This window comes from Thalassophryne amazonica, chromosome 21 (genome assembly GCF_902500255.1).
Source record: "Thalassophryne amazonica chromosome 21, fThaAma1.1, whole genome shotgun sequence".
NCBI lineage: Eukaryota > Metazoa > Chordata > Actinopteri > Batrachoidiformes > Batrachoididae > Thalassophryne > Thalassophryne amazonica.
Genome location: NC_047123.1, coordinates 19901573 through 19915109, shown reverse-complemented (window position 1 = coordinate 19915109; position 13537 = coordinate 19901573). Strand labels below are relative to the sequence as shown.

Here is a 13537-nt window from a genome sequence, read left to right as displayed (position 1 = left end):
GTATTTTTATATATACAAGCGAGAATGTGCTTATTTTTTGTATATTCTAATACTGTCACAATAAATGTTTTTTTTTTTAATAATGTGGTTTTTATGTGTATCTATCCATGAAGCCAGAGGACACACACCAATTAGCTAAACTGCAGGATTGTCTTACAGACATAAAGACATGGATGACCTCTAATTTCCTGCTTTTAAACTCAGATAAAACTGAAGTTATTGTACTTGGCCCCACAAATCTTAGAAACATGGTGTCTAACCAGATCCTTACTGTGGATGGCATTACCCTGACCTCTAGTAATACTGTGAGAAATCTTGGAGTCATTTTTGATCAGGATATGTCATTCAATGCGCATATTAAACAAATATGTAGGACTGCTTTTTTGCATTTACGCAATATCTCTAAAATTAGAAAGGTCTTGTCTCAGAGTGATGCTGAAAAACTAATTCATGCATTTATTTCCTCTAGGCTGGACTATTGTAATTCATTATTATCAGGTTGTCCTAAAAGTTCCCTGAAAAGCCTTCAGTTAATTCAAAATGCTGCAGCTAGAGTACTGACGGGGACTAGAAGGAGAGAGCATATCTCACCCATATTGGCCTTTCTTCATTGGCTTCCTGTTAATTCTAGAATAGAATTTAAAATTCTTCTTCTTACTTATAAGGTTTTGAATAATCAGGTCCCATCTTATCTTAGGGACCTCACAGTACCATATCACCCCAATAGAGCGCTTTGCTCTCAGACTGCAGGCTTGCTTGTAGTTCCTAGGGTTTGTAAGAGTAGAATGGGAGGCAGAGCCTTCAGCTTTCAGGCTCCTCTCCTGTGGAACCAGCTCCCAATTCAGATCAGGGAGACAGACACCCTCTCTACTTTTAAGATTAGGCTTAAAACTTTCCTTTTTGCTAAAGCTTATAGTTAGGGCTGGATCAGGTGACCCTGAACCATCCCTTAGTTATGCTGCTATAGACTTAGACTGCTGGGGGATACCCATGATGCACTGAGTGTTTCTTTCTCTTTTTGCTCTGTATGCACCACTCTGCATTTAATCATTAGTGATTGATCTCTGCTCCCCTCCACAGCATGTCTTTTTCTTGGTTCTCTCCCTCAGCCCCAACCAGTCCCAGCAGAAGACTGCCCCTCCCTGAGCCTGGTTCTGCTGGAGGTTTCTTCCTGTTAAAAGGGAGTTTTTCCTTCCCACTGTCGCCAAGTGCTTGCTCACAGGGGGTCGTTTTGACCGTTGGGGTTTTTCTGTAATTATTGTATGGCTTTGCCTTGCAATATGAAGCGCCTTGGGGCAACTGTTTGTTGTGATTTGGCGTTATATAAATGAAATTGATTTGATTTGATTTGATTTGTATTTCGTTAATCACTGTATTTCAAAACAACAGTGTCTATCTGTCTGTCTGTCTATCATACTATTTGTCAAAGTCTATAATCCTTGGAGGTCAAAGAGCTGCCAAAGAATCGTGCATTTCTGACATTTATAAACGCCTTTAATTAATTGATTAATTAATTAATTTTTACTAGATTTTGGGTTTAAGCCCTTAAATTCACACATCACCCAGTAGATGGCAACAAAAGCTGCTTAAATGTACGGCAAACTCTCTCCTTTTTATACATTTGAGAATTTAACTTATGGTGAAAATAAGATGGGCTGACAGCCAAAGTCAACTTACAGTTGTGTCCCATCCCCTTATAGGAAATGTACTGGTTTTTATTCTTCTATAAAAGTGCAATTACAGAATAAATGATTTATATAATAGGTTTTGAATGAACAAAAGTCCTATTTTAAAGGCGTTTGCAGGAATGGATGTATATTAACAAATGAAATGAAGTTATACACACAAAACATGAAACATTCTGTCATCTGTCCGCAATGAAACAAATAAAAATTGGAGCAAAGTTGCTTATTTTTAAGAGCATGTAGTTTTTTTTATTTGTTTAGTCATTCTTTAGGACTGTTAAATCCCCATACACCTTCCATGTCAGTAGGTGGCGCGAATAGATCTTTCGTTATGAGGCTAACCGCTTTTAGAAATGAGGAAGAAGAAGGCAGTAATTTGTCATATGATAGTTTCGAATGACGTACTTGTCACGTGACTGGAAAAATATTTCTTCCGTGAAGGGCTAGTTAAAAAGCGACATACGTGAGCGAATTTCCACTTTAACTGAGTTATTATTGGATATTATTTCTCCCATTTAAAGACGCTCTGTCATGGTCAGTACTGTATTCATTTCGCCAATGTTAACAATGTGTTTTAAACACGGTTTTGCCTTAGCTAACTTAGTTAGCGTAAGCTAATTAGCATAGCCATGCACATAAACTGTGTTTTCTTTGTGCGATGTATCTATGTGCAAACCAACAGTTATTTTCAGTGTGTAAGTCTTACCGGGTTAAACGTACTCCTTTAATATATTCACCGGTTTGTATTTATCCATAATAGTCAACAAAAGTGGAGTCGAGGAGGAGTGACTCCAGCTCCAAAACAGACGAAAGAAGGAGATCCAGGAGCAGAGGTAAGAAACGTCAGATTACATTTGTTTGCATTAAACAGTTTTAAAAACAATCGCAGTCTGGTTAACCTTTTGACTGCTAAGTTAGCAGATTTCATATATAAAGGCAACACAAAGGTTTAAAAAGAGGCTATTATAAACAATACAAGAAAGAAAGAAGAAGCACAAAGAGTAAGAACAATCAATGAGAGAGGCAAAGTACAATAGACAAAAATACAGTTTGGTCCACAAGTATATTAGCAGACAGTTTTTGTCATTTTTGCCTCTTTATCAATCAATCAATCAATCAATTTTTTTATATAGCGCCAAATCACAACAAACAGTTGCCCCAAGGCGCTTTATATTGTAAGGCAAGGCCATACAATAATTATGTAAAACCCCAACGGTCAAAACGATCCCCTGTGAGAAAGCACTTGGCTACAGTGGGAAGGAAAAACTCCCTTTTAACAGGAAGAAATCTTCAGCAGAACCAGGCTCAGGGAGGGGCAGTCTTCTGCTGGGACTGGTTGGGGCTGAGGGAGAGAACCAGGAAAAAGACATGCTGTGGAGGGGAGCAGAGATCAATCACTAATGATTAAATGCAGAGTGGTGCATACAGAGCAAAAAGAGAAAGAAACAGTGCATCATGGGAACCCCCCAGCAGTCTACGTCTATAGCAGCATAACTAAGGGATGGTTCAGGGTCACCTGATCCAGCCCTAACTATAAGCTTTAGCAAAAAGGAAAGTTTTAAGACTAATCTTAAAAGTAGAGAGGGTGTCTGTCTCCCTGATCTGAATTGGGAGCTGGTTCCACAGGAGAGGAGCCTGAAAGCTGAAGGCTCTGCCTCCCATTCTACTCTTAAAAGCCTTAGGAACTACAAGTAAGCCTGCAGTCTGAGAGCGAAGCGCTCTATTGGGGTGATATGGTACTATGAGGTCCCTAAGATAAGATGGGACCTGATTATTCAAAACCTTATAAGAATTTTAAATTCTATTCTAGAATTAACAGGAAGCCAATGAAGAGAGGCCAATATGGGTGAGATATGCTCTCTCCTTCTAGTCCCCGTTAGTACTCTAGCTGCAGCATTTTGAATTAACTGAAGGCTTTTCAGGGAACTTTCAGGGCAACCTGATAATAATGAATTACAATAGTCCAGCCTAGAGGAAATAAATGCATGAATTAGTTTTTCAGCATCACTCTGAGACAAGACCTTTCTAATTTTAGAGATATTGCGTAAATGCAAAAAAGCAGTCCTACATATTTGTTTAATATGCGCTTTGAATGACATATCCTGATCAAAAATGACTCCAAGATTTCTCACAGTATTACTAGAGGTCAGGGTAATGCCATCCAGAGTAAGGATCTGGTTAGACACCATGTTTCTAAGATTTGTGGGGCCAAGTACAATAACTTCAGTTTTATCTGAGTTTAAAAGCAGGAAATTAGAGGTCATCCATGTCTTTATGTCTGTAAGACAATCCTGCAGTTTAGCTAATTGGTGTGTGTCCTCTGGCTTCATGGATAGATAAAGCTGGGTATCATCTGCGTATCAATGAAAATTTAAGCAATACCGTCTAATAATACTGCCTAAGGGAAGCATGTATAAAGTGAATAAAATTGGTCCTAGCACAGAACCTTGTGGAACTCCATAATTAACTTTAGTCTGTGAAGAAGATTCCCCATTTACATGAACAAATTGTAATCTATTAGACAAATATGATTCAAACCACCGCAGCGCAGTGCCTTTAATACCTATGGCATGCTCTAATCTCTGTAATAAAATTTTATGGTCAACAGTATCAAAAGCAGCACTGAGGTCTAACAGAACAAGCACAGAGATGAGTCCACTGTCCGAGGCCATAAGAAGATCATTTGTAACCTTCACTAATGCTGTTTCTGTACTATGATGAATTCTAAAACTTGACTGAAACTCTTCAAATAGACCATTCCTCTGCAGATGATCAGTTAGCTGTTTTACAACTACCCTTTCAAGAATTTGTGAGAGAAAAGGAAGGTTGGAGATTGGCCTATAATTAGCTAAGATAGCTGGGTCAAGTGATGGCTTTTTAAGTAATGGTTTAATTACTGCCACCTTAAAAGCCTGCGGTACATAGCCAACTAACAAAGATATCCCACCACATTGCAGTTGAAATGAAGAAATCAACTTATATCATGTAGATTTTCAGACTCTATTCATATAGCATTAACCAGTTATGAATTGGAACCAATTTTACACACAGTCCTTCCATTTTTAGATACTATATATAATTGGACATAGTAAATGTGTGTTTTCAGTACAAATGACCACATTTACAGCCATTTTTATTTAGAAATGTCAGAGAAGCGATACATAAACAATAAAACTGACCTTGCAAGAAGAAGAAGACGACGACGAACGAGCACAACTACCAAGACATTCATGGAAACTCTGAAGGTGTTATAGACTTCTGTGACTGTGATTTCAGGAACTGTGCAGAGTGCAACTTTGATCTGTTGCATCATCAGTTGAAGAAAAACAAAAGTTTATTTACAGTGGGCTATCAACGAAAGCACTAAGCTTACTTCTAGAAGGGCCCACGGCACATGTCTCTGCACCTCCCCATCACCCCTATTTGAAGTGCTAGTTAGGACCTGGACTGTGATCAGAGAAACGAACCCAGATTGCCGGTGTCACAGTCCAATGTACAAACCATTACCCCACCTATACAGCTTATCCAGCTTCATGGTGGAATGGAAGTATTTACCCATGAAATATTGTTAACCAAATTATACAGAAATAAAATACATACAGCTTGTGGGGTGGGTGGTACACCACTGTCATAGTCATCACCAGTGTAACAGTGCACCATGATATGTATTGCGTCATACCATGAATACTGTGGCCAGTGAGAACTCCCTCCAGGCCAGAAATCATTTTTAGATGATGTCAACTACAAATACAGCCAACATAATAATGAAAAATAACTCCAAATATCCATTAATTTGGAAATTTCAGCACATCCACAGTTTGGTTGAGCAGTGCAGTGCTGAGACATTAATGATTCTTAATGATTTCTTAATGAACTTTTCAAGTTGTTCCGTCTTCTTGAGCTCCATACCAGAGTTAAAACACCTGTTTAAAAAATTCTTGTAGATGTAAGTGGTTGTAAAGTCAATTTCATATGACGACATAAAGTACCATTCATGGAAATATGGGTAAACTATAATTCTGTTTTGTGAACCAGCGGACATTTGCACAGCAGGCTCGTTCAAGCTTCACCAATTGTTAATTAAACATGGCTTTATTAAGTAAAAAAAAAAAAACCTTTGACAAAGTTTTATGCAGATTTCCAGTTCTTTATTAGTCGGCTATGTACCACAGGCTTTTAAGGTGGCAGTAATTAAACCATTACTTAAAAAGCCATCACTTCACCCAGCTATCTTAGCTAATTATAGGCCAATCTCCAACCTTCCTTTTCTCTCAAAAATTCTTGAAAGGGTAGTTGTAAAACAGCTAACTGATCATCTGCAGAGGAATGGTCTATTTGAAGAGTTTGTCAGGTTTTAGAATTCATCATAGTACAGAAACAGCATTAGTGAAGGTTACAAATGATCTTCTTATGGCCTCGGACAGTGGACTCATCTCTGTGCTTGTTCTGTTAGACCTCAGTGCTGCTTTTGATACTGTTGACCATAAAATTTTATTACAGAGATTAGAGCATGCCATAGGTATTAAAGGCACTGCGCTGCGGTGGTTTGAATCATATTTATCTAATAGATTACAATTTGTTCATGTAAATGGGGAATCTTCTTCACAGACTAAGGTTAATTATGGAGTTCCACAAGGTTCTGTGCTAGGACCAATTTTATTCACTTTATACATGCTTCCCTTAGGCAGTGTTATTAGACGGCATTGCTTAAATTTTCATTGTTACGCAGTTGATACCCAGCTTTATCTATCCATGAAGCCAGAGGACACACACCAATTAGCTAAACTGCAGGATTGTCTTACAGACATAAAGACATGGATGACCTCTAATTTCCTGCTTTTAAACTCAGATAAAACTGAAGTTATTGTACTTGGCCCCACAAATCTTAGAAACATGGTGTCTAACCAGATCCTTACTCTGGATGGCATTACCCTGACCTCTAGTAATACTGTGAGAAATTTTGGAGTCATTTTTGATCAGGATATGTCATTCAAAGCGCATATTAAACAAATATGTAGGACTGCTTTTTTGCATTTACGCAATATCTCTAAAATTAGAAAGGTCTTGTCTCAGAGTGATGCTGAAAAACTAATTCATGCATTTATTTCCTCTAGGCTGGACTATTGTAATTCATTATTATCAGGTTGTCCTAAAAGTTCCCTGAAAAGCCTTCAGTTAATTCAAAATGTTGCAGCTAGAGTACTAACGCGGACTAGAAGGAGAGAGCATATCTCACCCATATTGGCCTCTCTTAATTGGCTTCCTGTTAATTCTAGAATAGAATTTAAAATTCTTCTTCTTACTTATAAGGTTTTGAATAATCAGGTCCCATCTTATCTTAGGGACCTCACAGTACCATATCACCCCAATAGAGCGCTTCGCTCTCAGACTGCAGGCTTACTTGTAGTTCCTAGGGTTTGTAAGAGTAGAATGGGAGGCAGAGCCTTCAGCTTTCAGGCTCCTCTCCTGTGGAACCAGCTCCCAATTCGGATCAGGGAGACAGACACCCTCTCTACTTTTAAGATTAGGCTTAAAACTTTCCTTTTTGCTAAAGCTTATAGTTATGGCTGGATCAGGTGACCCTGAACCATTCCTTAGTTATGCTGCTATAGACTTAGACTGCTGGGGGGTTCCCATGATGCACTGAGTGTTTCTTTCTTTCTTTATCTTTTTGCTCTGTATGCACCACTCTGCATTTAATCATTAGTGATTGATCTCTGCTCTCGTCCACAGCATGTCTTTTTCCTGGTTCTCTCACTCAGCCCCAACCAGTCCCAGCAGAAGACTGCCCCTCCCTGAGCCTGGTTCTGCTGGAGGTTTCTTCCTGTTAAAAGGGAGTTTTTCCTTCCCACTGTCGCCAAGTGCTTGCTCACAGGGGGTCGTTTTGACCGTTGGGGTTTTTACGTAATTATTGTATGGCCTTGCCTTACAATATAAAGCGCCTTGGGGCAACTGTTTGTTGTGATTTGGCGCTATATAAATAAAATTGATTGATTGATAAAATACTTGTTTTTCTATCTTTCTTTACTTAGGACGAGAAAAAAGGAAGTGGAAACGCAGCCGCAGTAGATCCTTCTCATCATCCTCTTCTAGCTCGTCTTCATCTTCATTATCGTCATCTTCATCAAGATCATCTTCCTCATCCAGCCAAAGTCGGAGCAGCTCGAGCAGTAGTGGTGAGTGTGTGTTCAACATTTGCAGTAGTGTCTGGATAGTGTTGTTAGTTTTTAAGTAACTTCCATATTTTCAGACAGATTAGTATGATCCTGGACTTTAAGCAGTAGCAGAATTACTGTTGGGTGGAGTGAGACAATACAGATGAAGTTTCTTGTCCAAGGACATAGTCAGGAAGTGTGACCAGGAGTCTCATCCAGGTCTACATGTTGGTAGTCCAACTCCAGCACTTTGCACGCGTGGCCCGCTTTCCTCCTCTGAGCTGCTTTTGTGTGTTTGGGTAGTTTTGGAATTGAAATACTATCGATGCTCTTTCAGCTATAATACACTGTTTTACACAAACAAACCACACTGACTGACCTATGTAGAGTGAGTCATGTTTGTTTACAGATGTTAATCCATCAATGTAATGTTACTTTTCACATTCTTCTGTATGTCATTTATGTTGCCTCGGTGATGGATGTTAAGCAATACATCCACTAGAGGGCACTGCACAAGCTGACAGGTTTCTGATAACATCAAATACAGTCGAAGTGGTACAGTGTATCTACAGCAAAAGAGACAAACACCCTAAACATCCTTGGGATTAACTTCTTGAACTTATACCCCATGAGAAAGCACTTATATTGCTAATGTATAGTCTTGTTCTTTCAATGGCAGTCATCCAGTTAATAAAATTGTTTGTAATTGGGAACAAGAGTTGGATCTGGAGTTCGGTGAAGGTTCCTGGGATAAGGCTGTTGACAGAATTCGTACGTCATCTTCTTATGCAAGACTTTCCCTTATTCAGTTTAAAGTAGTACACAGGCTGTATTTGTCAAAGTCCAAATGATCCAAAATTTCTCCCAATGTTTCTGATCTGTGTTACAGATGTAACTCCTCTTCCTGTGATTTAAGTATTTTTTCTTTGCCCCAAACTTATTGGATTTCTTATTTTGATGTTATCGCTCGTGTTTTTGGGTACAGGCTGGAGTCTTGTCCGCCAATCACTATTTTTGGAGTTCCTGGAGTCCCCACTGTGTCCTTTTAATAGCTCGCAGGTGGATGCAATTGCTTTTGCCTGATTGTTACCACGACACAGAATATGATTATCCTGGAAAGCTCCACATCCCCCATCCAATTTATCTCTGGTTGAAAGATCTTATGTTTCTTAAAACTAGAAAAAATCAAGTTTAGATTTGGATGGAGGGCTGATGGGTTTGAAGGTGTGGCAACCTTTTATCTCTCATCTTTGAAGACTATTGGACCTAATTGATTGTCGTATGAGTGTGCGGATGTGCTTTTGTAATTACTATTATTAACATTATGTATTTTTAATTATTATTTTTTAGAGCCTATGGTTAGCATAAGGGTATTGGATGTTTATGATTGTTCAGGTAACAAAAATAGCACTCAAATTTGTAGATTTTTTTTTTTTTCCTACTGTAGTGGATCACAATTACCACTTGGGGATTTTTACAGGTATGCATGTGTTTAATGAAGAAAAACTGATATATGACCTGTCTGTTGTTGAGAAAATACTGATGTGAAAATTTTAACTTTTTTTTTTTGGCTGTTGTTGTTTTTGTTTTGTTTTTGTCTTAAAGGGCCACTCGCATCACTGGATGAAAAATATATTGGGTAAAAGTCAAAAGAGGTGTTGCTGAACACTTAAAAAAAAAAAAAAAAAGTTGGGTTAAGGAATTCCTTCACACATCCTTTGTCAACATGTTGCAGCATCAATATTCCAAATCTGTCAGATTTCCCTTATATCTTCCTGATGGCTTTGCACTGTTTCCAAAATACAGCCTCATTTACCGACATCATGTTGTTCTGTAGCATTTCATCATGAACATTTCTAACGTGGATGTTTTCCCAAAGTGCTTTACAGTTGTATTTTTTTTTAAAATCCAGAATATGCTTGTTTGATTCCAAGTGTTGTTCTTTGTCCCCAGACTCTCACAGTAAATCACGAAAACAGTCAAAGAAGAGGAAAAAAGAGAAGCACCACAAAAAAGTAACTTTCTGCTTTTCTTTCAAGCAGTGTGATTTTTGAAGTTCGTTCAAATATGTCTGACTCATGTGGTGTTCTACACCAGAAAGGGAAGAAAGAGAAGAAACATAAATGTAAAAAGGACAAGAAACGGGTGAAAGGAGAAGACAACTCAGGACCTGTGCAGATCTCCAAGGTAAAAAAAAAAAAATGTACAGGCAGCTTCGATACCTGTCAGGATTCCACCTGGCCTCCCTCTCACTGCGTTTGAGTGCAGCTAAACGGCGTTACAGCTTCTTATTGTGGACGTGCTTTTAACTGCAGCAACAGAAAGTAGGATATGTTAATGTTGTGTTTTGTACCGTATATTAAAAAGGGAGCGCTTAACCTCTGTTCATCTTTGTGTCATGGTTAAGACCCATGATTATGCTTACACACAGAACTTACTAGAACACTACAAATGACACAATCATGTCATTTATCTCTTTTTGCACCACAAACGTTGCGCTTTTGCGACACAATAAACCCAGGGTTCTCACCAGGATTCCCAGCCCAGGACTAAACTAAACCAACCTTTTTAGGTTCCTTAGATGACCCCAAAACACATTCAGGATGTTCCCAAAAATAAAAACTGGCCTCAAGCCAGTTATCCAAGATGGCTGCCAAAATAGGGGTTTTCATTATAACACCTTTAAACAACTTAAATATCACAGAGACTTAATGATAAGGGTCTGTTGGCGGCCATTTTGGATGCCAGTTTGAATCTTAAACCTTGAATGAATTTAGGCACAAATGAGTTTGCCGTGACCTGCAATGGTCTTCCCATTGAATCTCTGTGATATTTAAGTTGTTTATACGTATGTTGTTTAAAGGTGTTTTAGTGAAAAACCCTATTTTGGCGGCCATCTTGGACACCATCTTGCATAACTGGCTTGAGGCCAGTTTTTATTTTTGGGAACATTCTGATTGTGTTTTGGGGTCATCTAAGGAACCTAAAAAAGTTGGTTTGGTTTAGTCCTGGGCGGGGGGTGCAAAGGTAGTGGTCGTAGCTCCCCTAGTACTGAGTGTTCAAAAATGGGTTTGTTTTCATTTATTTCTGAACATATTTGAAATTTTGTATTTATTATTCAGGGGTGCTAATACCTGTGACCAGGACACATTTGTTCTGTAACTTAGAATCAGATTTATCTGTTTCTCTGTTGCTCTAATCGCTTTATTGTTTGTTCTTTCAGTATCTGAAGGAGAGAAAGAAAGATGGCAAGTACAGCATGATCTCAGGGAAGAAAATAAAGATGAAAGTCAAGAAGTCAAAGGAGGATAAAAAGGTAATACCACATGTCTGCAGTTATAGTACATGAACACATCCCTTCACAGTTCAGCTTCTAATTAAAAAGATCAAATCTGTGTTGTTTTCCTGACAGCGAGATAAAAATCGTGCAGAGCTTCTAGACTTCCTCAACTCTACCCTGTGATGCTGGAGTGGACAGCGGCCATCTCCCGACTCTGACGTCAGCAGAACTCGGGAAGCAACACGTCAGCTTTCGCGGAGGATGATTACAAAGTGTTTTCTGATGAAGGAACGACAAGTGTGTCTTGTCGTCACAGCTGGGCGGCACTGAGCTGCATGTAGCGGAGTGAAACACCACATGTTCGAACTACGGGTGTAATGATGCAGTCTGCTCATGGTGCGAGACACTGTACGGAACTCGCACATCCCACATAACATGTTGTTACACCCCTAGTGCAGATCATGACGTTTCACTATGCTGCTGTCAGGTGGCCGGTTCATCAAACGCCTGTTGATTCGCCTGATTGTTCACATTGGACAGTGTCATCTGAAATTTTATGCTGTGGCCAACAGCACAAAGTCTTTGCTGCAAACCAGCAGAGTTGGGATGAAGTCACTGTCAACTCATTCTCAAGTCATCAATCTGCAAGTCTCAAGTCAGCTTGCAAACAGTTGGTGGTCATTATGACTTGAGACTTGACTTGCTGATTCATGACTTGAGAGTGACTTATTGGTGACTTACTCCCATCTCTGCAAACTAGAATGAAAGTGGCTTTATTTGAACTTTGTTGATTGGTTAAAATATGAGTATGTAAACTCAGCTGAATTTCCCCCTTCAAAAATGTACAATTTAGGGCCCTATTTTCATTAGATTTAATGCACGGTCTTAAGGGTGAGTGCATTTGAGGCACGTTCAACTCCACTTTCCTATTTACATAGTTTGTAATCTGTGCTCAAAGTAAAAGTGCAGGGCACAAAGGGGGTGTATTTCATTTTAATTTATCACAGGTGTTTTGGGCGTAATATGAATTACACTAATCCCATTGTTGCGTGTCATTCTCTTTAAGAGCCGCATGCGTGCTTGAAACTACCGTTTTGCTATTTAGACTGTGAATTTAAGGTTTTCTGGCCAAGAAACAAAACCACCCATGAGTGGCCAACAAAGCTCGCTGAGGTGAAGCATTTGAGCACCTCTCTCTTCATCCATCTGATCTCCTCTGTCCCATCAGGGGAGACGGGCTCCCCACTGTACCTAAGCTATCGTAGGAATTGGAATCATTTATCCATGAGTTTGGATTTTTATTTCTTTCCCTCTGTGTACAAGGAGTGCACACGTTTTGAATCCACCCATGTAAGGCATATCTAAATATTGCATTGCCTAAATAAATAATTCTGGTGCACTTTCACCTGCCATTAACCATGCACCGGACCACACCTTGTTTTAAGAGTATCCCTGTGCGCACAGATATTTAGTACTTGTACAACCTGGGTGGTTTGCGTCTTATAAACTACTAACGATATTTGCAGGGTGACAGATAGGGCCCTTTGTGTTGTGTTGCTAGTTGTCAGTCTTACACATCACGTGTTTAAAACTTTTTTGGTTTGTTGTTTTTTTTTTTTTTTTTTTTTTCTTTCTTTTGAGTTGGCAACTTACTGTTGTGTTTTGTTATTTTAGTTTGGCTGTGGTGGCCACAGCTTCATCAGCATGTCAGAAAACATTAGAACGACCCACGTTGTGTTCGATAACATGGTCGTAATAATCCAAACTCCATGTTTAGTTTTCCACCATTTTATTGAAATATACAGCAGTGAAGTAAAATACATCTGCACTTTTCTTCCCATCTGAGTATCAACACCAGTTGACAGATTTACACACATTCTTTTTGTTTCAGATTACTTTGTGGAAAAGAAGAGGAATAACTATAAACTGTTGGCAAAATTAAATAGGAAAAAAGATGGTGCCGCTCTTAACATTTAGCAGTGTCCTGTCTGAAGTGAAGAACATTTATTGGTTGTTAAAGTTTGTCATTGTCTAGAATCCTTCTGTGCTGTATGAGAAGAAACAGACTCGGCCTGAGTGTTGGTGTGAACATTTTCTCTCAAATTGTCCCAGAACTTGTAATATCTCACAACATCATTTAAGATCACCTGTAAAGCCGCGTTTTGTACAGTGATGTAAAATCATACGTGTTCGTGTACCACAAAGTTAGTGAGCGGCCCTGAGAGAGTCTGTGTTGAAATATAAGAACTGAAAAATGTGATTTAATTCAAAAGTTTCCGCTCCAGAAAAACACGATGCGGTGCGTTTGAACTGTTCAGATTAAAGTTCCAGCAGTGAGTCAAATGCTGAGTGGTCTCGTGATTAATGTAGGATGAGGAAGCGGCGATCATGTTCATTGTTCTGTTTTGTGTCCAGTC

General features: G+C 39.0%; 1 protein-coding gene across 1 annotated transcript; it reads left to right on the top strand.

The window, feature by feature from the left end:
• The first annotated feature begins 2082 nt into the window (after positions 1-2082).
• LOC117503500 (pinin-like) lies at positions 2083-11713 on the top strand. The gene is made up of 7 exons (XM_034162747.1): positions 2083-2219; positions 2446-2518; positions 7718-7861; positions 9794-9855; positions 9938-10027; positions 11064-11156; positions 11253-11713. The coding sequence occupies exons 1-7, from the start codon at positions 2217-2219 to the stop codon at positions 11301-11303; spliced, it is 516 nt and encodes a 171-aa protein (XP_034018638.1). The 5' UTR covers positions 2083-2216; the 3' UTR covers positions 11304-11713.
• The last annotated feature ends 1824 nt before the right edge of the window (positions 11714-13537 follow it).